This window comes from Aedes albopictus, chromosome 2 (assembly GCF_035046485.1).
Source record: "Aedes albopictus strain Foshan chromosome 2, AalbF5, whole genome shotgun sequence".
Taxonomy (NCBI): domain Eukaryota; kingdom Metazoa; phylum Arthropoda; class Insecta; order Diptera; family Culicidae; genus Aedes; species Aedes albopictus.
Window position 1 is genome coordinate 136,178,275 of NC_085137.1, and position 27,607 is coordinate 136,205,881.

Consider the following 27,607-nt stretch of genomic DNA (forward strand, 5'->3'; position numbering starts at 1 on the left):
TCACTTGCTATTTTCTTATTTCAGAAGCATGCTATCAAAAAACAGTGTATGAAGCACTTTTACCTTGTGGTTTTAACTCAAACTTTTCCGAATAAAGTAAGGGTCGCACACGCATACCAAAGTAGTGACAGAGCGTTAAAAGCAACTCTCCACGAGGTGTGTGTAATTTGCATTCACCTCGTGGAGACTCGTCTTCATAGCCCTCTCACTATTTTGGTATGCGTGTACCCCGAGCAGAGGAGAATACCAAGTTAATAACTACGAAATCACATAACCTGTTTTTATATCTTGTTTTGTTATTATTAAATTATCAAGGCATAGCTTTTCCACAACAAATTTTGTTGGACAATCTCATTTTGTTATAATCAAGCTATTTATAGAAATTAACTAAATTACATTTAGAAAACATGTTTTGTTGTACTATTGATCAACTTATCAGCAATAATACAACAGTAACAAATTTTGAAATCATAGCAACAATTCGACGATTATGACCTGTCCCTTTGTGTTGTTCCATTTTTGTATTCAGATTAGAAGGAAATTTCTGAACGACTCCTTTTAAGAATTCCTTAAATAATTTTCGGATAAGCACTTGGAAGCTCTGGAGGAACATTTCGATAAACCCCTGAAGAAGTCTTCAAGAGAACTCCTGGCGCGATTTTCTTCGAAATTCCGAAGGTAATTCTTCTGAGCAATGTTTAGAATTCTTGGCAAAATCTTTTGAAAAACACCTGGAGAAACATTCGGAGAAACTCCTGAAGAAGTCCTCAAAGAAATTTTCAGAGAAATTTTAAGATGAACTTCAGGACTAATGATCACAGGAAATTCTGAAGAAATCCTTGAAGGGATTCTATGCAGGATTCTGGAGGAATTTCTAGAGAAGTCTTTGAAAATTCGTGAAAGATTCCGTCAAAGAACTCTCGGTGAAATTTCTGGAATATTTTTGAAGTAATTTATGGAAAAGTTAAGATCAAATCTGTCGACGAATTTCTGGAAGAATTTTATGACAAAGTCACTTGACAAACACAAAAGGAGTTTTTGACGGAATCCTTAGAGAAATTAATAGAGGAATTTTAGAAAAAAAAAAATATTGCAAACATTTCTAGTGAAAGTCCTGTAGGAATCATCAGAGGCAGTTCAGGAGAAATAATAGCAAAATTTTTGGCGGAATCCTGGAAGAATCCAGGAGGAATATTCGACATAATTCTAGAATCCAGGGAAAATAACTATTTCGATAGTGTTTATAATTTTTAATTTTTTTAATAGTTTTTTTGTTTGTTCCTTATTTATTTTTATCCCCCCCCCCCCCCCCCGTACATGATGAGAGGTCTCGGACATAAAAGAATAATACTTGCATCGGCCCATGTATTACAACTTATTTAGTAACGAGTTTGATATCATAGCAAATTCTGCTCTCCGATTACTATCAATAACATATTAATATCAAAATTGGTTATGGAAATATTTTCCGAATTCACTGTTATTAAGTTGTTATTGAAACTAACAAAACAAGTTATTGAAATGGTTTTCCAGGAAAATTTTTTTGTTATGGAATTTGTTATTTTGCCGCTTATGACAGACAAGTTTATAACACAATAAGTTATTATAATAACTTGAAAATAATTGATTTTATTATTCAGTTATTTTGCCCAAATAATACAGCTCCTTATGCTGTTGTTATTCCCTTCTGCTCGGGCGACTCTTGCTGTGTTCGGCAAAGTTTTAGATAAAACCACAAGTTAAAAGTGCTCCATACACTGTTTTTTGATAGCATGTTTTTGAACTAAGAAAATACCAAGTGAATGTAACTTTTTCCAAGTGAGTGTTCCCATCCCTGGCTCCTGGTCGGGGTACTATTCATTTTATCAACAGCACAGCTGGTAAAACATTCATCTAGCGTACAAAGGTCGTGAGTTCAAATCTCACCTGAGCTGTGGACTTATAATTTATTCATCTACATACAGACAGACGTGTTTATTTAACCCAACGATAACAGAAAGAAAAAATCGAGAGATCATATTGGACATACATGGTGTTGAAGATAGGAAAGCCTGAACTAAGCTAATTTTGCATTGTTACGGTCCATAAACCTGGACACTGACCAGTGGACAGGGAAATGAACGACCATGATGGAAAGGATGGGTTCGATTTCCGGTTGGTCCAGGAACTTTTAGTCACGGAAATTTCCTTGCAATCTGCAGGCATAGAGCGTCTTCAGTAGAGAATCACGATGTTACACAATACACACATTCAAAATGGTTATTAGCCGAGAAAACTCTCAGATAATAACCGTGGTATGCTCATATAATACTAAGCGAAGGAGCATACTTTACCCAAGGTGGAACGTTAAGCCAGAAAAAAGGGGAATGTTATTATTTTTCTAGAGCTCATAGGTGGCAGCAATTATTAACTTATTAGGCTGGCACTAGATTTTTGAAGTTCTCAATAAACTCAAAACGAATTAAAAAATTTCAATTGATTTGAACTCCAGAATAACATTGCGTGTTGGAACTTTGAAATGCAGTGTCGTTTAACCCATTAATCCTTATGGTAGCTTTCCATTAATTAGAGGGTCATTAATGAACCAATATTATCCGCTTTTCACTTTTGACATTTCTTAGCAGTAGCTGATTGTTACCTCCTTACACCGACAATAGGTCCTGACCTCAATGGTGGTGGGATGACCGTTTATCACACCATATGTCGCTTAACCCTTTCCACTTCTCTCACTGACTGGGTGGCAGATAGGCTACAATTTAAAACCACTAACTGCTGTTGCTTTTACATCCATTGGCTTCATTCCATCACAATCAAAACCGAACACCATATAAGCTGACTCCGGAATGATTTTAATAGAAAGGAGAAAAATTTGTTCCCTGTCATTACTGGTGGCTGGCCGTACCGTGAGGAGCCATGGTCCTTGGAATAATTATACAATTTATCCGGGAAAATTGAAGAGAAGAAATAAAATTGATGATGAAGGGTTCCACACTCGTTTAAGGGCTGGAAAGGACAATGGTTAACCGGCACGGCGGCCGGTTGAAAGATCGTTTAAGGAAGTTTCCGTTTAATCGTCCATCTCCCAGGAAAGGGTAGAACTTCGTTAAGTAGGTTACTGGCCTTGGGTGAACCGTGGGGTGGGGACTGAGTCATCTTGCGAGAATTTTTCCTAACGTCTAACGTTTCTTCGCACAAGAAACCAAACCGCTAAATTTTATGATGATTTACGAGTTGGTTTCTCATCGTCCGCCGTCGGCTTTCTCGCGCGTTTCTCTGGATAGCAAGAAGAAAAAAATCCACAAAACGAACGCGCACGCATCGGAATCCCAAACAAAGCCTCCCCCAACATCGTAGGCTTCACTCACCTAATTAGAATAAATTAAGAAATTTGAATAATTTTTCACCACTCGTGCTGGAGCGACTGATTTGTGATTGCGTTTCGGTTGGATTGAACCGCCAGAGTGGCTCACGTGCATGGGGCCTACAATCAGGGTATCCCGTTGTTGGAGGATCACAATGGGCGGAAAATTTATGGCTCTTGGCCAAAAGTTGCTTCACTTGTGTGGATCATAAAATGTGTTTCTTCTTCTTGGTATTACATACCCAGTGCAATAAAGCCTGTTTCTTAACTTTTATCTTCTTTATGGCTCTACGTTCCCACTGGAACTTGGCCTGCCTCTGTTCAATTTAGTGTTCTTTGAGCACTTTCACAGTTATTAATTGAAGGGTTTTCTTTACCTGCCATTGCATGAATTTGTATATTGTGAGGCAAGGACAATGACACACTATGCCCAGGGAGTAGAGAAAATTTTCTCGACCGGAGCGGGAATTGAATCCGCCGTCTCTGGATTGGCGATGCATAGCCTTAACCAGTGGTGCGAAGTGTCAGTATCAACCGACATTTAAAGCTGAAATTGAGAATGGTAACCACTCATTTTTCCATTTACTATCGGAATATCAATTGAATAGCCTCTGATCATTCAATTGACATCAGCTCCAGCCTCAGTCAAGGCACATATCATTCAATTGAGCCCCAGCTAGGAAGCATAAATGTGTGGTGTTGTAGGTTCAAAGCTTTTACCATCGTTGATGACGTCAAACCCGACATCAACCTATCATTCACCTATTTTTATTTTGGCCACCAAACCCAACTTAGACCCAATAGTTGATCAATGTTGGCCCAACAGTGGCCCAACATTCGATAAAAATTGACCCGACTTTGACCCGACATTTTTTCAGTCTGGCGGAATTTTGCGGGGTTTTTCGTGTTTCGAGTTAAGCTACTCATTCGAGTGACAATTTATTCAATTGACAAGGATTCGCTTCTCATTTGATAGGTGCTCTGATTGAATGAAATTGTTTTGAACATAACTAGAAGGAAAGATGACTGAACAGATTGGTTGGTTAGTGTTCAAATGAATGAATTGAATTTTTGCAACACTGGCCTTAACCACTAGGCTAACGTGTGTGTTATAAGAGTATTTCTACAGTTATCAACTGATAGCTTTAACTTCCAATATCAGTGCAAAGAAAACTCGCAGTTTAAATATAATTGTGAATATGTTCATGGAGTACTAAGTTGGAGATTCTCTCGTCCGTTGCACCAAGAAGAACAAATAGAAGAGGGACATTTTGCAGTTATATTAAATTATTGAATAAAAACTTCGATTAACCGTGAAATAACTATCTGTAACCGCTATTCGATGTTCCGTATTTATGGCCACCCCCTAACCGGTAGCTCAACCAATGTGCGGACGTTGCGGAGATTGTTGCGGAGGCGTTCGACCACCCCCAAGTCACCACTCAACATCACCTCACCACGCCACGCCGGCCGCCTTCGGAGACCTTATCACCAACCACGATTCGCTCGTTTCTTTTCCTACTCGCTTACACTTTTAATTGTTTCACGGCTAATTTACATGCTAATTTAATTAGTTCATATTTATAAGCAAAAGTTCTTGCTTGTTCGATTTTATTTTTTGTTGCTGCTGCTGTTTCGTTCGTCGACGACGATGTTTTGTGTTGCCGGATTGCTGTTGCTGCTGCTGGAAAGATTACCCGTAATTTAGGCGTAACGAGACTTGTTATTTTGCTCCCGTCCGCCCGGCCATCCATCGTCGCCGGTTAGACACGGATTTGACCGAACAAGCCCCCACTAATCGATTGGCGGCAGCTTGCGTTTTGCGCTTTTGCTCCGGACCACTCCGCTGGTGGTGGTGATGCATACATTACAATCGTTTCGAGCGATAAACGGAACCGTTTTTCAATGCATCTTGATATGTGCTGCGGGTGCGGGCGGGGGCTAGCTCCAGGAACATGAGCTTTAAACTAATTGATCGTCATTGTTGTTGTTGTTTCACTTGCAGGTCCTATCTCGGTCGATCGATTCCCGGAAGGGGACGATGACGTCGATGTTGACGTGGAACAGTGCAGTGATTCGGAAACGCCTTCGCGTGGCTCCAACAGGGCTTCGCAGTCCCGGGCAACGGGGACACCCTCGGACGAGGAACGACTGACGCCGGAACCTGCCACGGTAAGAGCTGGAGGGTTTGATCAAGGGAGTTCATTGGGAATTGAATTCTGTATTTTTTGTTTGTATTTTTCACAGACCAAACACAACATCGTTGGCACCTGCAATTCGGATGACCTGCGCCCGGTGCAATGTCATCTGGAAACGAAAGAACTATGGGATAAGTTCCATGATCTAGGAACGGAGATGATCATCACCAAAACAGGACGGTAAGTTTTGAATTTTAATCATTGGTCATTTAATTTATCTTCAGAATTTTAATCATTGTTCACTATTTATCTCCTAGTAATTAAAAATGGTCTTCGGGGAAAAATAGAATGCCAATGATTATTACTGAGAAACATGTAAATAGAAGGATAAGAATGTTGTTATTCGACAAATTGAGGGATGAGTTTATGAAAGCATCGCGTCCTAATGAGATTCAAACTCACGACTCCGTATTTCAACCAACTAAGCCATAAAGTTATAAAAAATTGACCTTTTAGAGTGAATATTTCCTTGTTTTGTAGTTTATTTGTAGCGATGAACAGAATGTTTGTTGGAAAAGCCATGGGAGCGGGTAGCTCTAGCGTTCATCTGTCAGTATTGGTGATGCGATTCATCAGATATGTTATAAAACGAGCAACCACGCAGAGTTGATTACAAAAATTGGTCTCAGGCAAACCTTTGTATGTGTGTATAGTAGTTTCATATCGTTTAATGGCGTTTTATGAGGTTTCGGAGCGGTTTCAGGCTCTCAGGTGAAATTCACGAAAGCTTTATGCGGGTTTCAGAGGCGTATCAAAGCGTTTCAATGTGTTTCAGGACGTTCTGGGGGGCTTAAGGCGGACTTAAGGTGGCTTAACCCTACAGGACGTGAGCTGTTGTAAAAAGTACAACACTATCAAAAAACCTCGGTCGCCGTATACTGCGCTAGCGCGGTGCAGTTTCGGTTGCTTGAAGGCGAGCGTACTGGAAGTTTAAGAGGCTCTTAGGTCATGGTTTCCCAAACTGTGGGTCGCCACGTCTCAGCGGGATCGCCGGCCTTCATCCAGGGGGTCGCGAGGGACAGTCGAATTTTCTTCTGTACGTCTTCTGGCAAAAGGGAGTCGCACACCTGAAAGTTTGGAAACCTATGTCTTAGGTGTTTCACGGAGATTTCATGGGGGTTTCAGAGACGTTTCAATGTGTTTCAAGGAGATTCAATGCTTTTCAATGGCATTCCTTAAGGTTTCAAATGGGTTTTAGGGATATTCAGAGGCTCTCAGGTAAATTTCACGGAGATTTCATGGGGTTTAAGTAGCGTGTCAATGCGTTTCAAGGCATTTCAAGGCGTTTCATGAGGTTCCCTGAGGGTTAAGGGGGCTTCAAAGGCTCACAGGTGAATTGAACAGGTGAATGAACGGGTGTTTAGGAAGCGCTTCAAAGCGTTTCTAGGCGTTTCAAAGCGTTTCAGGGGGTTATAGGTATGTTCAGAGGCTCACAGGGAGATACTCAAACTGACAATGAACTCACCACTTGATAACCCATAGTTATATGAGGCTGTGTAAGTATTACTTTCATGCATAAGCTCCAATAGATCACTGATTACACTTTTAGATTTGATAGTCTGAACTCCAGGGAGTTCAAGGATACTACTATATAATCATAGGACTTAAGAAATTGATAGAATATAGATGCCAGATACTGCGTGAGTATGAACCCTATTCCGTGAGTATGAACTATAATCCTAATAAATACACCTAGTAGCTCTTGTGGATTCGATGGTCTTTACTCACAGGAGACCCTTAAAGAATCATTGAACTCACCACTTGATAGGTTATAGCTACCTGAAGCTGTGTGAGTCTGTGCCTTAGTCATAAGGCTCTTCGAGACAACCAAATACCTTGATAGTTCCGATGACCTATACTCAAGGTAGTTCTTGGAGGTCCTTAAAAAGAAAATAAACTCACCACTTGATAGTGCATAGTTGAATCAGGCTGTGCAAGTATGAAATTTATTCATAATGCTCCAAAAGATCACTGATTACGCTAGTTAATCAGATGGCCTACTCTCGTATACTCTTAAATTTTCTACTCTTAAACACGCCGTAAACGCCTCTTTTTTCCTTAAACCAACTTTATCCCTAATATTTAGCACTACAACTGATTTGAATATAATGAAATTCCATTTAGGTAGTGTTACCTTAGTGGAGAAACCTAAATAGATTTTACCTAAATGGATTGTACTTTGATGGAGGTTTGAGTGTATTCTGCACAACTCATCTGGAAAACTGTGAGAAAGGGGCGCCTGTCCAATTTTTGAAAAATCTGGATGACTTGAAGTTTTGTCTGGAAAAGTCTGGTTCGTTTGGAAAACCTTACAAATTTCGGGCAAAACCTTACAAATTCCGGGAAAAAATATGTGGGTTTTCCAGATTTTGTTTAAGTTGAGACCTTAAAAATCTGTAAAGTCCAGATAAATCCGGAAGGTTGGCAACGCTGAAGTTGTCTCTGAATCTGCGAGATAGCGAGAACCTGCGTAATGTCACGCAGTGCTTCAATTTGAGTCAAAAAGTTCAGGATGTAACAAGGCGTACCAGATCATCAGAAACAATGATAGATTTAATATTTAGTAATGATGAAGCAGTTCAAGTTTCAGTTGAGGAAGACAGTAAAATATCGGACCACGAAACATTACGGATTGATTTTAATGAAAATACTGAGAATACTTGTGATAATTTCATAACCATAAAATGCTGGAAGAAATATTCTAAAGACGCATTACTAGCACTTTTGAGGGGTAAACTACCAAATGATAGTCCAAGATTGTTAGATGAAAAAGCTGATATTTTAGCAACAATAATGAAAGAAAGTGTAAATGAACTTGTTGTAATAAGGAGCATAAAATGTCGCTCTCGTAAGAAGTGGTACAGCTTAGAACTTAAAAATCTGCAAGTTTTGAGAGATAATGCTTATAAAAAAGCGAGTTTGAGTTCGGAAGAGACTGATTGGCAACATTATAAAGTGTTACGAAATGAGTACTCACACTCCCTCAGAACTGCCAAGGCAGAATATATTCAAAAAAAGATATCACAAAATAAGAACAATAGTAAGCAGCTTTGGAAAACCTTAAAAACACTGTGGAAAAATAAAGAAAAGTCGGCTGGTTGTATTAGTTTCAACGGAAAAAGCACAGATGATTGTCAAGAAATTTGTGATAACTTTAATTCGTACTTTATAGATAGTGTAAACGAGATAAATAATAGTATAGAAGATGTACCTAATATTTTTGATGACAACACCCAGTTATTAGAAAAATAGAGTGCATTTCAACAGATTTCGTTGGATACTTTGAAGAAAGCAGTGTACAAAATAAGTAGTTCATCAGGTATAGATAATGTGAACCTACAGGTGCTGAAAGACTCATTTGAGGTACGGGTGGTTATTTACTAGATGTAATAAATGAATCTCTAGAAGTCGGTGAATGCCCAAGTGGTTGGAAACAATCGGTTGTTGTACCGATTCCAAAGATAACTGGAACAATGAAAGCGGAAGAACATAGGCCAATCAACATGCTGCCCATTTATGAAAAAGTGCTAGAAATCATAGTTAAGGATCAGTTGCTTGAATACTTAAATAATGAAAAAATACTAATCGAGGAGCAGTCTGGATTTAGGCAGAAACACTCTTGTGAATCGGCGCTCAATTTACTGTTGTATAAGTGGAAACAAATGATAGAAGAGAAAAAGACAATTGTAGTGTTATTCTTGGATCTAAAAAGAGCATTTGAAACAATATCACGCTCAATTATGTTGAAAACACTTCGCGAATATGGTGTTGCAGGAAAAGTCCTTAGTTGGTTTGAGTCGTATTTGAGCAATCGAACACAAATTTGTCAGTACAATGGTGCTACTTCAGCACCCGCAGATGTTCCGATAGGAGTTCCGCAGGGTAGTGTTTTGGGTCCATTACTGTTTATTCTATACATTAATGACATGAAAAAGGGCATTACATTTTGCGACATTAACTTATTTGCTGACGACACTGTATTATTTATTGGTGATAAAAATTCATCTACCGCTAATATGAAGATGAGAGAGGATATTTCAAAGTTGACCAAATGGCTAAAATTTAAAAAATTGAAATTAAATGTACAAAAGACAAAATCAATGGTTATATCTAATAAAAAACAAATCAACCCAGAGGAACTGACACTTGTGATTGACGGATCTGCCATTGAAAGAGTAGAAGTATTTAAATATTTGGAAGTCCTAATTGACCACAGATTAACGTTCAGTGAACACATAGATAATTTAGTAAAGAAAATGGCTAAGAAATACGGTATGTTAGTACGTCTGAAAAGTCAGTTAACATTTTGGAGTAAACTGTTCTTATATAAATCATTAGTTGCGCCACACATTGATTACTGTTCCTCAGTTTTGTTTCTTGCAAGTGACACACACCTAATTAGACTTCAAAAGTTGCAGAATAAGTTCATGAGGTTCATTTTAAACTGTAGTAAGTATACCCCAATTCGGACTATGTTAGATACCTTACAATGGCAATCTGTCAAACAACGAATTATTCATAATGTACTGTTAATGATATATAAGCTGACGAACAATTTTTTACCAATGTACCTATCAAATATAATTTTAAGATCAAGAAACCTACATCATCATAGAACAAGACGAGTTGACGATTTGCGTGTTGTGCCGTTTACTATGACTTCAAACCAGAAATCGATATATTACAAAGGAATAAGACTATACAATGAATTACCTGAAGATATAAAAAATGTAAGCACAATTGGAGAATTCAAACGAAAATGTACAATATGGATTAGAATTAACATAGGTTAAGCTTTCTTTGTCGTATGAACTATGTAAACAGTATATCATTGTATGAATTTCTTGTAAACTATCTAAAAGATAAATAAATGAACTACTACTACTACTACCTGGAACGCCCTAAAATGGTTCGAAACATCTCTGAGGCCTCCTCCCCTGTAAACCTCCCTTAAAAGCCCTCTGAAACGAGCCTCATGACTCCTCCTTGAGATTATGAATGTTTTTAGGTAAAAATCCTATTTAGGCAGTCCCGACTCAAAACCTAGATGAAGGTTCTAGTCTACGCAGTTCTAACAACTCCGTGGTCTATTGTGTAATTGTTCAGATGGTTACATACAGGATTTTGTACATGCCTTGCTTAGATTAAGTCATCCATTTATCGTGTACAGCCATTGAGTATTTTCAGAGATTTCTAACGGAGATTTTTAAAGTAATTCTCTTGTTGTTCTTCAAAAGATTCTACTTTTCGTTCCTCCAGGGAACTCTCCAAAAGTTTGCTCGACGATTGCTAGCTGAATTCTCACATTCTTACTGATCATGAAGTATTTCTCAAAGGATCCTAAAAGTTATTTCCCTTAGTACTGTAATGTAAACATCAGAGCTTTTTATTAAAGTGTTCCAAATTTCGGCGCCTAGATCACTCGTTCGCCCTCATTGAAATAACTTCATCAACTTGCTAGGCATTATGCTTATTGAATGGAAGTGTGAATGGAGTGAGATTTTTTTATTCTGGAATTGTAACAGAAACAATATCCTTCCAGGAATTCCTTGAATGAAGGTTTCTCTACAGAATGTTTTCCGGCTCATTATTTATTTGACAATTTGTCCAGGAATTCTTCACAGGTTTCTTCAGGAACTTCACCAGGAAGTTTCTTTATTATGTTTCTGGAGTTTCTCAAGCGAATAACTTCAAAGATACTTCTAGGAAATTGTCCACAGTTTACTTCATGAATTTCTCCAGAAATTTTCTCGGATATTTCTTCAGATATTACAAGTTGTATTTTATAACAAATTCCTTCAAGATTTGGTTAGGAAATTCGTACATGTATTTCTCCAAATATAGCTTCGGAAATTTTCGGAAAAAATCTTCTTGGAACTAATTTACAGGGTTTTCTTTGCATTCAATCAAAGATTACTTCAAAAATGGAATTCCCGTGGATTTTTTTTTTCAGAAATTTCAGCTGGAGTTCCTCCAGAAATTCTTGCATGAATTCTTTAAAGGGTTCCTTCATAAAGTACGTATTTTTATCCTGATATTCTTATTGGAACTTTTCCAGAAATTCATCCCTCTGAAATTCTCTCAGAAGTTTCTTCAGATATTACTCCAGGATTTATTCTTTGGCGTTTCTCCAGAAATTTTTCAATAAAATTCTGTTAGTTCTTCAAGGGATGCCATCAGAAAACTCTACAGAGATACCTTCAGAGATTCATTCGGGTACTAAGCCAAGAGCTCTTCCGCTTCGTTAGTTTGCAAATTCCCAAGAAATACCTTTTAAATGTTCCTGTTTTCGAAAATATTTCAAAAAATATTTTGAAGTTTCTTCGGAATGTTTCCAAATGTGTCCTCAAGAAATCTTTCAGCATTTTTATGAAAATTTCTCCTGAAATTCTGCCAAGAAATTTTCCTCTTAGTTACTTTCAGAGATCTTCACAAAGTTTCTCGAGGGTTTTGTTAGAAATTCCTCCAGGGATTACATCAGATATTGTTTCAGGGAATTTCGTCCAGGAATCCCTCCATAAAATTTTCAAGAATTTATTCTAGGAATCTTCAGGAGTTCTTCCAGGGATTCCTTCAGAGGATTCATCCAGTTATGTTTTGAACAATAACACATTTCCCAAAAAAAAATCTGTGAAAGAATATTTCTGTTGAAAACACAGCAGCAATTCCAAAATGAATGCTTGTTGGAGTTTCTACAGAAGTCTCCTAAAGATTCTCAAACGAATTATAGATGAATTAAAAAAAAAAAACATTGACAAACTAATTGAGAAATCCCATTCTAAAATTCCTGCAAAACTTTCAAACATATAAAAAGTTTCTAGAGATATTTCTTACGAAATTCCTGTAGAAAAAAACAGATGGAATTCATGGAAAAGTATCTGAAAAAATCCCTGTAGAAATTTCTGTGAAAATCTTCTTCAGAAATAAAAATATCTGGAGGTATTCCAGCGAAATTTCTGAAAGAATTCCAGAACAATTTTTGAAGAAACTCCCGAAATATTACCTGAAATTTCTTGAAATACTATTTGGGGCCCGTCCATAAACTACGTAGACTTGAAAAGAGGAAGGGGGTCTGGCTAAAGTCTACGGGCCATACAAATTAAAAAAAAAATGTGTGGACGAAAGTCTACGGTGGGGAGGGGGGAGATCTGAGATGATCAAAATGAATCTACGTAGTTTACGGACAGCGCCTTGTGATGTTCCTCAAATAATTTATTGAGAAACAACAAGTTGTCAGGCTAATATAGCGAGTTAGCCTGTTCCCTGTTCGCTGTACTATATTTTTTCCTTCGTACCCAGGGTATGAATCTATTCAGAAAAAGATAATCAGATTACCGAATTCAAAAATGCTCCAAAGATTTCTTAGATAATTCTTTGAAGGAGTTTTAGAAACCTTTTCGATGATTCCTACAGAACTTGCTACGATTGATGCAGAATTTCATCGAGATTCTTCCACGTATTCTACGGGGTGGTTCTTGAAGGAATCCTTCACGAATACTGCAACGATTTTTTCAGGAATTCCTCCAGACTTTTTCCGACAAATTCTCCCTAGGGCTCCTTTAGGAATTTTCAAAGCATTCCTTTAAGGAATTAACCTGAAATTTTTACCTTCAGAATTTTGTCACAGATTTTTTTCTAGAATTTCTTCAAGGAATCCAAGGAACTACTTGTTCCAACGAATCTATTAGAAATTCCTCTAAGGATCCTCTCAAGATTTCGTTGGTGCTTTGAGTATACTTTCGAGGATCTTTGATGTACATATTTCTTCAAGTATTAAATCAAGTATTTATCCAGAAATTCTTTTCATTTTTTTCCAGAATTTCTCAAAAGATTTCTTCAGAAATTCTTCCAAGGATTCGTTCAGCAATTTCTCCAAAGATTTTCTGGAAAGGGATTTCTCTAAGGATATTTTCCTCCAGTAGTTTCTCCAAGTTTGCTAAAATTCCTCATGTGACTTATTCCGGAATTCCTTCAACAATTCTAATAAGTATTTCTGCATAAATGTCATCAGGAACTTATCATGAGATTTCATAGGGTATTCCTGTAAATCATTTTCTGGAAATCACTCGTAGGATTCCTTCACGAAGTCTTTAAAAAAATCATCGACGTATTTTTTACAAAAAATCCTCCAATGATTCGTTCAGTAAATCTATTATGGATTCTTTCAAGATTTTTTTTCAAGGATTCTTTTAAAAATGCTTGCAAGGACTGTTTCCGAAATTGCTCCGAGGATTCCATTGGGATTTTCACAAATTCCTGCTTCAGGAATTTCTTCAAGCATTTTTTTTACCATTTTTCCTAGGTTTACTCAAAAGATTCCTTCAAAGATTTCTTCGAGAATTCTTTTCAATATTAATTCCGGCATTCGTCCTAGGGTTGCTTCACGAATTTCTTTAACGATTTCTTAAGGAATTCCTCCAGAGATTCTTTAGAGAATTCTTCCAATAGACTTGCTCAATAACTCCTTCAGGAACTCCTCCGAGAATTGCGTCTAAGGACTTCATCAGGAATTTATCTTAGGATTCTTTCGGGCATTTTTTCGAGGTTTTTTTCTGGAATTGCTCCATAATATGTTATAAGAAGCTCTTTCAAAATTCTTGCAGCACTTCCTTCAAAAACTGCTTCGAGAACTCCTCAAAATATTCTATCAAGGATTTCTCCTAACCTTAGCGACACGCATGCCGTATAAGAGTTACGGCAGCGTAAGTTTTGGCTGTAAAGAAGTAATTTGAGGTAATTCCAACACAATGCAAGAATGGCGTCAAATTCACTTCTATACAACCAAAGCTTTTATTTGACAAGAAGTTTTCCAAAAATATATTCAGGTATTTCTTTAAGTATTCCTACAAGAACTCATTCGAGAATTCTTCCAAAGTTCATTTTAAAGTTCATCGGCCGGATGCTTCAAGAATTCCTCTAGAGATATGTATCTTTTATGATTGCTCCAAAGCAGGTCCATGCACGAAAAAGGCGACAAGGGAGGGATTTTTCCTAATTTTGGCAAAAGGCGAAGTGGCGCCTATTGCATGGAACATCGGTAATGGGAGGTGTATAAACCCCCAAAACACCTCCCTTGTACACAGGCTTGTCCTTTTGCTTCCATCTGATGAGCCATTGGCAAAGGTAAGTTTGAATATCTGTAATTATTGGATATTTCCCGTCTGATATGACGGGAATTAGCATATGACTAAGTCGATTTCTACCCTTTCTTTCATCTGTTTCTAAAGGTTAACCTTGCTATTTTGAAGATGTAATTTTCAGTTTCTATTCTAGTGACGTAAATGGATTTGTTAGATTATATTTCCAAATTTAATGTAGAATCTGAGCTCCTTTTCGTAGTAAATACTCATATCTCCTCTGCCGTCTCGTCAGCTTTCTTTCATATGACATTCCGTAGCGTTGATGTCCATTCGGTTTTAACGGCCAGAAAACAAATGAATTTAACTAATTCCGAATCTGACACCTGTTAAGATGAGATTATTCTCCGTGTTTGTCTTCGCATTGGTCCCACTCTCTATCTCGGTGGCGCACGGTAGAGGTGTTTAACCGTAGTGTGGCCAGCAAAAAAAACACCCGTAGAAGGCCGGCAGGGTACCCGGGTACCCACGAAATGGAAATGATCACATCTCAGCGATTTTTCCACCGATTTTAAAAGTTTTTGCCTCATTCAACTCAGAAACTCAATATCTATCGAGATCGTATTTGGTTGGACCGGTCCGATCACCATAGGTACCGGAAAATCCGGATTTCCGGATCCGGGATTTTCGGTAGGTTAGTAGCAATTTCGGTACCAAGCATCATAAAATTGCTTTGGCATATTGTATCTGACCGGCCTGGAATCATAAAACGTGTTGACTTTGAAACTGTGATTTCGGAACACGCTTCCCGTGGGGCCATGGTTGACCATAAACACTTTAAGGTATCCTAGCCTTAACAATGTGGGGTTCAATATGGTATAAGGACATGCTCCCAAAAATATGGATTTTCCAAAAACCACGGTGATTAGATCGGTCTAACCAAATATTTTCCCGATAGATGATGAGTTTCTGAGTTGAATGAGCTAAAAGTTTCCAAAATCGATGAAAAATTGACGGAGATATGATCATTTCAATTTCGAGGGTACCCGGGTACCCTGCCGGCCTTCCACGTAATGAAAAAATGCAGGAGCCCCTCCCCCTGCCCCTCCTCACTTTAAAATTCGGTCAACTCCATAAATAGATGTATATTCACGAGTTCTAAGATCTAACAGAGTTTCAACATCCTAGTCTCAATAACCATTAAAATATCGAGATTTGAAATTGAAAAAGGTACCCGGGTACCCTGCCGGCCACATAAGTGTTAACAATTTGTCTCAAACAGCGATCACATTAGTCTGATAAAGAGAACACACACTCGACGGCCAACACGCACACTGATCCTTCCCTCCAATCCCTCCACGATCGTCCCTGACCCGAACTGTGGTACTTGACAGAGCCCGGAGAAAAATTAAACCGATCGTAAAATTAACAAGAAACAACGACTAAAGCTGTCATCGCACTGATTACCACCGACGACGGACGATCGCTGTAGCCTCTGCCAGCGATGGACTCTGGAGAACCCGAAGAAGCTCACCTTTTATTATCTTGTTTTGTCACATTTAAGAGCGCACCGATCGTCGTCGTCCGTAGAGAGCCGTTGCCCAAAAGATAATCTCCCGTGTTTTATCGTAATTTGATACATAAATTTAATTTTAATTGCATTGAAACGTTTTCTGCGCGCCTGTGTCTACCTCTCCACCCGGGGACGAGACGAGACGAGCGCTTAAGCTGGAATAGATCTCCTGATTTCAGATCGAACCAATTGGTTTCTCGTTTTGGGTTCGACCAATGAGGACCGTTTGTCAAGATTACGGAGGGCTCGCGAGGTGCTTGGAATGTTCGAAGACGACACGCGAGATCACAGCTCGTAAAAGAGAACGTTGAAACTGGAGTTTTTTTTATCCGTTGGGTTTTTGGACCGAATTTGAATACGATCACGATCGTTTGGAGGTTTTGGGGAAAATATTCAAAATGTTTTATTGAGCTGGACCGGGGTGAAAAAACGAGGGTTTCGTTAACACAATACGAAGTTATAAGTTTTGCTTCTTGATTCGAGTCGAGTTCGTTTCAATCAATCCCACCGTTCAATAATCGGGTCTGAATCCGTGAAACTTCTGAACGCTCGCTAGAGGAGATTTATCACTTTCATCGAACTCGGGTGACTGTAAAAGTTTATCGCTTTATTGGACGAGAACTCGGCGGGGTGCAACTCGTCAGAGGCGTTGATTTTCAACACATTTGCACAGTGAAATAAAAGGGAGCACCGGGATGAGATTTTATGAGACTTGGCGAGAAATTCGAACTTGATGGCTTATGTAAACAGTGAGGTTGATCGGGATGCCGATGCGGCTGAGGTACAATAAAACTGTAAAATTTTCGAAAACCATGTCAAAGTCGTAAGTTGAGGTTTTGTAAGGCTGGTGGTCTTCGTGGGGATTTTTCTCAAAGGATTGAATGTCTGTTATAAATTTGGTCGACATTTACCACAGCTGACAATTGAGGTAAACACGATCGGGAAGGTGGTCAGAATGGGGTATTGTACCATTTGGGCAGGTGTACCTATTTTGGGCACTTGCAGCTATAACTAAGTCAGTTCCAAACCGATTGATTTGAATTTTTGTACAGAGTTAGATACTGTACGTGCCTAACTCTATACCAAATTTCAAGTCAATCGGTTTGAAAGTTATAGCGGCAAGTGCCCAAAATAGGTACACCTGCCCAAATAGTACAAGACCCTATTTGAAGATATTTCAAGAAAAAAATACGTTAGAACCATTAGTTTGGCAAAAGCTGATACTATCTTTGCTAGCGCTAGGTGTCCTGCTATTTTTTGGCAGTTTGATTACATTCATACTCTTTGCAACAGTTTGCAACTATCAACCTCCGTTGCTTAGCTTCCTTACTGAATAGATCATTTACACATTCACTTTTTACTTTACATTTATTCAACAGAAGCAATGTCGACCTTGTCTCTTTTCACCACTGCAGCCGTCGGTACCGTACATTTTTGAACACGCAGAAGAGTAAATGGCTTTTAGTGACCGTCTTGACCCCATGGCAATAATAGAAAAAAAAATATCTTCCTAGCGGTGACGGTGACTTTCTCGTGCCTTCGAGAAACCTTCTTAACCAAACTGAAGTGACATGTTAATGAATATTAACCAGTTGAAAAAAACAAACTCTATGGTACAGGCAAAGCGAATTTGAAAGAGCATCACCCTGCTTCAGTCCATCCAAGGCCCCAAACAAGGTTGATACTTCGTCTGCGTTCTGAATGCTTGATTTTGATCCATCCAGCGTTGCGCGTTTTGGCCTTATTAGTTTTGTCGGAATACCATGTTCTGGTATTATCGCCAAAGCTCGTTCTTTTCAACGTACGCTGCTTTAGAATCGATGAACAGATTGTGAGTCTGCAAGTTTTTTTTTCGAAATTTATTGAGGATCATCCGTCTGTTAAACATGTGATCTGTCGTTGATTGCCCCTCACCAAAACCAGCCTGGTATTCGCCGACGATGGATTTCTCAAGCGGTCTCAGTCTGGACACGCGACAGTATCTCATATGCCGAATTTAAAAGGGTAATCCCTCTGTATTGGCACACTCTAATCTGTGCTCTTTCTCGTAGAATTGGCATGTGAGGCTATCTGTGTACCCTTAATACATGATATTAGAGCCTACAATTCATCAGAATAGCCACCATTTTCGATATTTTTGTTGCAATCTTGGATGTTCTGGTGGCCGTTTTAGGACTCTATACGTTTGCTTTATACCAAATTATCCCTATACTGCATGATTTTAGAGCCTAAAACTCCTTGAAACCGTCGCCATCTTAGATATTATGGTCGTCACTTTTTACCAAATCAAAAGAAATTATCCCTAAACTACATGTTTCATAGTTTCTAAGGTGATCGACTGTATGTTGGATGTCTTCAGTTATGTTGCTGGCTTTTAAGTCTTCTGGAAGAATCAAATAACTATATGTTTTCATGATAAGGACCGAAACGTCGGATCAAGAAACATATAGTTGTTTTGATTCTCCCAGAAGACTGAAATACCAGCAACATAACTGAAGACATGTTTCATAGCCCAAACTCCTTAAAACTGCTATCATCTTGAATTTTGGACCGCCTTCTTGAATATTTTGGTCCCCATACCAAATATATCCATTTTGCATGGTTGTAGAACCAATAATTCCTTAAGCCAGCTTTCATCTCGAATTGTCGGCCGCCATCTTGAATTTTGAGCCGCCCTCTTCTGGTCACTAGTTTTGAACTCCGGACATCTTCCTCTTACCAAATGTACCCAAATTACATTGTTTTAGAGGCTAAAACTTCTTAATACAACCGCCATATTGGATTTTGGGTCGTCTTCTCATTCTGGCCATTTTTGGACTCCGGACATCTTCTCCATACCAAATACACTAAAACCTCCATTTAGATAATGAGTTGGGACTGCCTGAATAGAATTTTTACCTAAATGGATTCATTACCTAAATGGATTCATTTTATTACCTAAATGGAGTACAACGTTTCATAAAAGTTTAAGAAGGACTAGGAGATTTAAGGAGGTCATGCGGAGTTTCAGATGGCTTTCAAGGAATTTCAGGAGGGGGTGGGTTTCAGGAGGGGAGGGGCTAGGTGCGTTTTCAGGGGTTTTTGAGGGTCTTAGATCAGAATTGTCATTCAAATAACTAGCTGGGCACGAAACACGGAAACCCTGCAATATTCCGCCTGACAGAAAAAATGTTCAATGTCGGGTCAAAGTCGAGTAATTTTTTATCGTATGTTGGGCCATTGTTGGACCAACATTGAACAACTGTTGGGTCTATGTTGGGTTTGGTGGCCAAAATAAAAACAAGTGAATGATAGGTTGATGTCGGGTTTGACGTCATCAATGCTGGAGCTGATATCAAACTGAATGATGGAAGGATGGTTGCTTATCTAAATTTCAGCTGGAAATGCCGCTGGATACTGATACTTTTCAACACTGCACGGAAGGGGGGGGGGGGTGTTTAGGGGGCATATCTCAACATTGCAACCCCCCCCCCTTCCCGCTTTACACCACTCACTACTTCTTTCCTGTAAACCAACCTAATACCTAATTTTAAGGAGAAACTTCAGAGAGTACCAATATGGCTGTCACAATGGCCGACTTGGACCCCTACTAACGTTTTCAAGAGCACCAATCTTAAAAATTCGTAAACAAATGCGGTCGATTTGGAAAAGCTGCCTCTTTTTGCAAGTGAGCAAAGCCAGGATAATCAAGTGCGACTTGGTTCGATGCTTCGTTCGTGAGATTTGTGCCTCTAAAGTTTGTATGCAAAATTCCAATGGGCTTTCTTGATGTTTCACCTTAAGTACTCCAACTGATCTGAACACAATCAAATTCCATTTAGGTAACGTTACCTAAATAGATTTTACCTAAATGGATCCTACCTAAATGGAGGTTTGAGTGTACATAAACCCATATTGCATGGTTTTACAGTTTTAAATTCCGTAAAACTGACGCCACTTCAAGTTGTGAGCCGCCTTCTTGGATTTCAATTTGCCATCTTGAATGTTTGGCCGACACAGTGGTTTTGTGGTTTCCATGGATGATTTCCGGATAAAATTCATCAACCATACTGAAGTTTACAAAAGTCGGCGCAATTTGATGTGTCGCTTGATATAATCTGGTTCAGTTTTATATGTATGTGACCAGTTCACCGGTGATGGTCTGGTCACTAAAGTGGCCATGACTACGGAACGCCTTGACCGATCCGCACCATTTTCAGTAGCAAACAATGCGGTGAAATTCCGGTTCCATTCAAGCTATAATCCGTAAAATTGGTCAATGGGAAGTGCCTTGAAAATGTGTGAACTTTTTTGCACACAGACATACATACATACATACATACATACATACATACACACACATACAGACATCATGTCAATTCGTCGAACTGAGTTGATTGGTATATGTGACTCGAATCTCCGAGAATTCTATCGAAAACTCGATTTTTTGGGTGGTCATATTGCCTTTCAGTACACTTTAGTGTACGGGAAAGGCAAAACAATGCAACGCAAAGCAATATTCCAATAAAAGTGTTCGTACAGCGTTTTGAATTTAGGTAATTCAATAACTCGTTAATTTTCGATTGACACGTACTTCTTCATCCCTCACCCACCGAAAAATACATATTTGCAAAATTTCGTGTAATACTTAAAACGCTGTTATCCGATTAATTATATTGAAAATTCACTAGAGAATTCCAGCCAGTGTTGGGAATACTCACTTGAGAAAAGTTATACTCACTTGCTTCTATCTTAGTCCAGAAGCATGCTATCAAAAAATGATGTTTGAAGGGCTTTTAGATTGTAGTTTAATCTAAAAGTTTTCCGAATAAAGTAAAGGTCGCAGATGCAAACAAAAAGAGTGAGAGAGCTGTGAGCACAAGGTGAGTATAAATTACACGAATTTTACTCACCTCGTACTCACAGCTCTCTCACAACTTTGATATGCGTCTGTGACCTTTACTTTATTCGACAAACTTTTAGATTAAACTACAATCTAAAAGTCCTTCAAACATCATTTTGTGATAGCATGCTTCTGGACTGAGATAGAAACAAGTGAGTATCACTCTTGCAAGTGAGTATTCCCAACACTGATTCCAGCAATTGCTTTCATATTTTTCGGAGTTCTCTTCGGCCATTCTTTCAATAATTTTTGCCTTTCTCGTACACTAAGTGTACTGGAAAGGCTATATGTTCACTCCAAAAATGACTTTTCGATGGAAGGCCCGGAGGGTCGAGTCACATATACCAATCAACTCAGCTCGACGAATTGAGGTGATGTGTGTGTGTATGTATGTGTGTGTGTATGTATGTGTGTGTGTGTATGTGTGTATGTGTGTGTACAAAAAAAACTCACATCACTTTTAGGCAGTAAACCTGAACCGATTTTAATGACCGACGGTTCATTCGACGCGGAATCTGGTCCCATTGTTTCCTATTGAAAATGGTTTGGATCGGTTCAGCCGTTCCGGAGTTATGGCCATTTAGGTGTTCCGGACCGGTACCACAGGAAGGGGCTAGATATGAAAATGCATTTAACACATGCATGCGACACATCAAACCACGGGATTTTCGATAACCTGATGAACGGTAAGCAGGAAAATAGTCTAAAACCATATCTGAACCAGTAGTGTTCCGGAACCGGTTCCGGGTGTCCAGCCGGAAGTGGCCAAACATAAAAGTGGACTAAACCCTAGACTAAACCCATGCATGCGACATATCAAACTGCGGCTTTTTCGATTACCTGATGAACAGTAAGCAGGAAAACATTCTCAAACCATATTGGAACCGGTAGTGTTCCGGAACCGGTTGCAGATGTCCCGCCGGAGGTGGCCAAGTATACATGGGTATAGTATAGTTATACAAACCCATGCATGCGACATATCAAACAGTGGCTTTTTTGATATCCTGATGAACAGTAAGCAGGAAAATATTCTTAGACCATATCTCAACCGGTTGTGTTTCGGAACCGGTTCCGGGTGTCCGCCGGAAGTGGCCAAATATAAAATTGAACCAAAACCATGCATGCGACATATTAAACCGTGGCTTTTTAGATAATCTGATGAACAGTAAGCAGGAAAGCATTCTTTAATCATATCGGAACCGGTAGTGTTTCGGAACCGGTTCCAGATGTCCCGTCGGAGATGGCCAAGTATAACCCATGTATGCGACATATCAAATAGTCGCTTTTTTGTTATTTTGATGAACAGTAAGCAGGAAAATATTTTCCGAACATATCTGAACCGGTAATGTCCGGAACCGGTTCTGGGTGTGCCGCTGGACATGGCCAAATATAAAAGTGAACCAAGCCCAGGCATGCAACACATCAAATCGCGGATTTTTATGTATCTCGAGTTGCCTAAAAAAAGTTTCCGGCCATATTTGGGACAACCGATAGTGTTCCGCAACCGATTACGGGTGCGCCATGACTTTTTAGGTAACCTAATGAACGGTAAACATGAAAAAAAAATCATAGGCCATACTTTGGAATACCAATAGTGTACCGAAGCCAGTTCCAGGTGCCCCAACGAAAGTGGTCAAATGTAGAACGGAACCACGAAAAGTACACACAGCATATTAAATAACGGCTTCTTCGATAACGCGAAGAACGGTCAGCAAGAAAATAGTCTCAGGCCACATTTAAGACTAACGTTAGTGTTCCGGAATCAGTTTCGAGTGTCTCGCAGGAACCGGCGATATGTACAAATGAACCACACGCATTCATGCAGTACATCAATTCGCGACTTTTTTAGGAAAACTGATTAACAATTTGCATGAAACTAGTCTAAGACCGCATCAGGGACAATCGGTAAGTGATGAAATGTGAACCGAAATTGCATTGGAAAGTGGTAAAATGTGAAATTGAAGCAAACCCATGCGTGTGGTGCCATAAAACCACGCTAATTCGACAATGATTGCTGTCAGATTACCTGGGTGAACTTTTAATTCGATAAACTAACTATATTTTAGTTTTTGTTTAGATTGTAGGATTGGTTTTTGAATACAAATCCTACAGATATTGTGGTGGTACGAATTGATAGCTTGTTCTTTTTGCGATTGTTGGCTTCCGAAGTTCACTGAAGTTGGTCACAAAACGGATCAGGTGTCGGAAAGCACCAAATTTGAACTTTCGGAAGTAGCAGCTGCAAGAGGAGCCGCTACGGGTGTGAGTAACAGCACAATATCGAATCATTCGTATTTACAGTGCATTACATTGTGACATTGTCGAATTAAAAAATGTCGTATTAAAGAGTGATGAATGCGCAGGGTTTGACAGTACATGAAATAGCAGCTTTTTTTAAAAACACAATGATCGATTTGTAAGAACTTAGCCTCAGATCATATTTCAGACAACCGGTAGTCTCCCGAAACCAGTTCTGGGTGTCCCACCAGAAGTGATCAAATGTATTAGATAAAGCTAATCATGTTTTTTAGGTAACCTAATGCTCGTAAGCAATGAAATAGTCTCAGACTATATTTGGGAGACCCGGTAGTGCGGGAACCTGTTCCGGTACCGCATCGAAAGTAATCAAATGTACCATGCGATACATTACATCACGGCTTTTTTAATAACCTGAGGAACGGTTAACTAGAAAATAGGCTCATATCACATTAGAGACTGCCGATAGAGTTGCTCAACCAGCGTTTGGTACTTCGCCGGAACTACGAAAGTAAATAAATTCCATGCAAGCGATAAATATGTGTAAGAGAACAAATTCTTTACAAACTAAACCCACATACAAACAGACGTCTCATTATAATTACCTACTACCTATCGTTCTTGTTTTCAACGGTCAATAAAATATAGCCTAAAATATGCAGAAAAAACTTTGTCGAAGACCGCAAAGTGATCTGTAATTGTGTAAAAACTTAAATCTTAGCTTGTTAGTATCGTCTTGATATTGATCAGCCTCCAGTGTTGATGAAGGTGCTCAATCAGTCATGAGCAGTCAAGCAGTCTCATGAGAAGTCTGATATTATTCAGCTCTGCATATACGTTGAACATAACGTCGGAACATGTGCCATTAATAATTTTTAAGTCAATTCTTGCTTTTCTTTAAAAAAATATCAGGATTTAGGAACACTTTCACTTACGTCGACGGAAAGATTGTGAGAACATATCCGACGAGAAAGGCACTATCACCACTAGGTGGATTATTTTGGGTTTTTCAGTAATTTCTTCCAACATTCAATCAATAATTTCTAAGGGAGTTTCTGCGGCCACTTTTCTTAAGTTCCTTTGGAAAACTTGCTTAGAATTAACAGTTTCCCGGAAATTTATTTAGAAATAGACCGTAATTTTTTTTTCTGAATGCCAAGTGTTTTGAAAATTCGTTTTGCAGTTCCATTGAAGTTGATTGAAAAATGACTTTTAGAATTTTTAAGAAACTCATACGGCTCTTCTCTTCAAAGGCTACTGCTTATGAGAATTTATTCTAAAATTTTATTGACATTTTTTCTGATTTTTTTTTGAATTGAAATCCTAATATCCTTTGGAAACGGGCTCGATAAAACTTTTTGAAATCTCTTTCAAATTTCTACGGTTGTTTTTTTTTGATAAATTCTGGCAATAATACTTTCAATTTTTGTACCGCAACTTGTTAGATAATTTCTCCGGTCGCTTCGTTAGAAATTCATCTGGAAATTGTTCTGTAAAATCTTTAAATTTTGTTCAATATTTTCTTCGGAAACGTTTTTAAGAAACTCCTCTGGAGTTTTTTCGAGGCATTAGAAATTTTCTCAGTTAATTTTAGATTTTTCCTAATGTGCATTTCTTGGGAATTCCTTCATTTATCCATTTTTAAATTATTTCGTGAATTACAAAAAAAAAAATCAAAAATAATTTAAAATAGCAAATGTCGAAGGTAATTCCGAAAAAAATTTCTTAAACTGCCCTAAAAGTTTCCAAAAGAATTGCCGAGGAAATTTCAAAAGAAGATGCCTATGATGTTCCCAGGGGAATTTTGAAAGATTCCTGGTTCTATTCCCAAAAAAAAATTCCAATGCAATTTTCAAGAAATTCAAGAAAAAAAAGGTAAAAAAGCCGAAAGAATTCATAGTCAGCACACGATCGCATAAGCTGTTAAATGGGATGCTAAAGTAGAGACGATATACATACAGTTCATATACGGTTAAATAAAAGAATATGCGTGGCCTCCGCTTTAGCCTCCTATTCTACCCCGAGCAGAATAAGGAGTTGTCTTATTTGTGCAAAATAACTGAATAAGAGAATCGATTATTTTTAAGTTATTAACATAACATATTATGTTATAAACTTATCTGCCATAAGCGGCAAAATAACAAATATCATAACAAAAAAAAGTTCCTGGAATACCATTTTAATAACTTGTTTTGTTAGTTTCAATAACAACCTAATAACAGTGAATTCGGAAAATATTTCAATAACAAATTTTGATATTTATATGTTATTGATAATAATCGGAGAGCAAAATGTGATATAAAAGTTGTAACTAAGTAAGTTATAATACTTATTATATGAAATTATTCACTTTAGCTCAAAAACTCGCCAATAACAGTGAGTTTCGTCACTCTGACGTAAGAAATATTTTTAAATTATCGAACAATACTATGCATTAAAACATTCCTAGAGACTTGAAGTTACTACAACGCAAGTTAATTGAATTTTAGTAATTTATATATTTTCAAATAATACGAGCTTCGACTTCCAGCTGTTTATATTTTATAATTTCTGCTATGTTTATCAAGGGACTTCTCTGAGGCTTTTTTTTTCAGGAATTTGTCCTATAATTCTTCCAGAAATTCATCGACAGATTTCGTCATAAACTTTTCCAATTTTTTCGAGAAAAACTGCTACGGAATCTTTCATGGATTTTCAAAGACTCCTCTAGAAATTCATCCTAAATTCTGCTTAGAATCTGATCAATCTCTCTGTGATCATTTGTCCCGAAGTTCATCTACAGATTTCTCTGAGAATTTCTTTGATGATTTCACCTGGAGTTTTTCCGAAGGATTCTACAAGAATTTTTCAAAAGATGCTCCCAAGAATTCCAATCATTGCACAGAAGAATTGCTTTCGGAATTTCTAAGAAGATTGCGCCAGATAATCTTTTAAGACTTCTCCATGGATTTATTGAAGAGACCCTCCAGAACTGCCAAGTGTTTTTTCCGAATATTATTTAATGGATTCGTTTGAAAATTTCCTTCTCAACTGAAGATAAAAATAAAATAAAACAAAGGGACACATCATAATTGTCAAATCGTTGCTTTGATTTCAAAACATGTTACTGTCATGCTATTGATGATAAGTTGATCAATAGTAAACAGTTACAAAACATGTACTCAACAAAACATGTTATTGAAATGTAATTTAATGAATGTATATCAATAGCTTGATTATAGCAAAATTAGATTGTCCAACAAAATTGGTTATGGAAAAGCTATGCCTTGATAATTCAAAAATAACAAAACAAGGTATAAAAACAGGTTATGTGATTTCGTAGTTATTAATTTGCTGTTCTCCTCTGCTTGGGACATCGTACCTATATGATTTTGTATTGGCTGGGTTCAAAAGTAGTTATCGCAGTAATTTACAAAAAAAATCTTCCTAAGCAATGGCTGAGAAAATTCTCCAAGATATTACTTACAGAGTGTTTTAAGAAAGTGCTGAAATTATTTTCAAAGAATTTGAGGAAGTAACTCCCAAAAATTTAAATAGAATAAACTGGAAAAATGGAATTATCTAAAGAATTCCATTCAATCGAGTTGAACTTGTGTACTAAGTATTTGAGTTTTGACCAATATTTAATTGTTCTTAAGAAATAAGAGATTTAATAGTCGATGTAATGTCTTTTTATGTGATTGGAGGAAATCCTGAAAAAAAAAACGCTGGGAAAATGCACAGAGAAATACCCGGTGAATTTTCTGATAAAAACTCTGTGTGAATTTCTGCAGGAATTTCTGTAAGAATGTCTTCCAGCTTTTCCGTCGGAACCCTTATTAGAATCTCTGAAAGACCCTGTTGACAAATTTCTGAAAGCATCTTTGGATAATTCTCTAAGACTTTCTTAGGAAATCCTTGGAGCAATTTCTGGAAGAGAAGAATTTTGAATTCTTGATTTTTGTGTTTCCGTGAATCATTTTCTTAAAAAAAATTCCATGGTGTATTTATGTCAATGGAAGGTTTTCTAGATGAATGCTTTGGAAAATTTCTGGTTCCTCCATGAAAAAATATCTGAAGAAATTCGTAGATGAATTTCTGGATCAATATATCTAACAAATTTTGAAAGGAATTCTTGAAATCATTTGCAACATTTTTGATAGCTATACCCAAGTAACAATAATAACTGAATAACAGCTTATTCAGCTAAAGTTTTTAAAATTAAGCTTGAGTGTGGTTTATTCATCCATTGTACAGCAACAATGTTTATTGGGTATGTGT

At 37.9% G+C, this 27,607-nt stretch overlaps 1 protein-coding gene across 2 annotated transcripts in view; it reads left to right on the forward strand.

The window, feature by feature from the left end:
* The window catches only part of LOC115255415 (T-box protein H15), a 136,504-nt gene that overhangs the window by 23,949 nt on the left and 84,948 nt on the right, over positions 1-27,607 (forward strand). For both annotated transcript variants that reach the window (XM_062850498.1, XM_062850499.1), the window contains exons 2-3: positions 5,367-5,533; positions 5,609-5,739. In XM_062850498.1, coding sequence (XP_062706482.1) covers positions 5,367-5,533; positions 5,609-5,739 — 298 coding nt within the window. The remainder of the gene's footprint in view (positions 1-5,366; positions 5,534-5,608; positions 5,740-27,607) is intronic.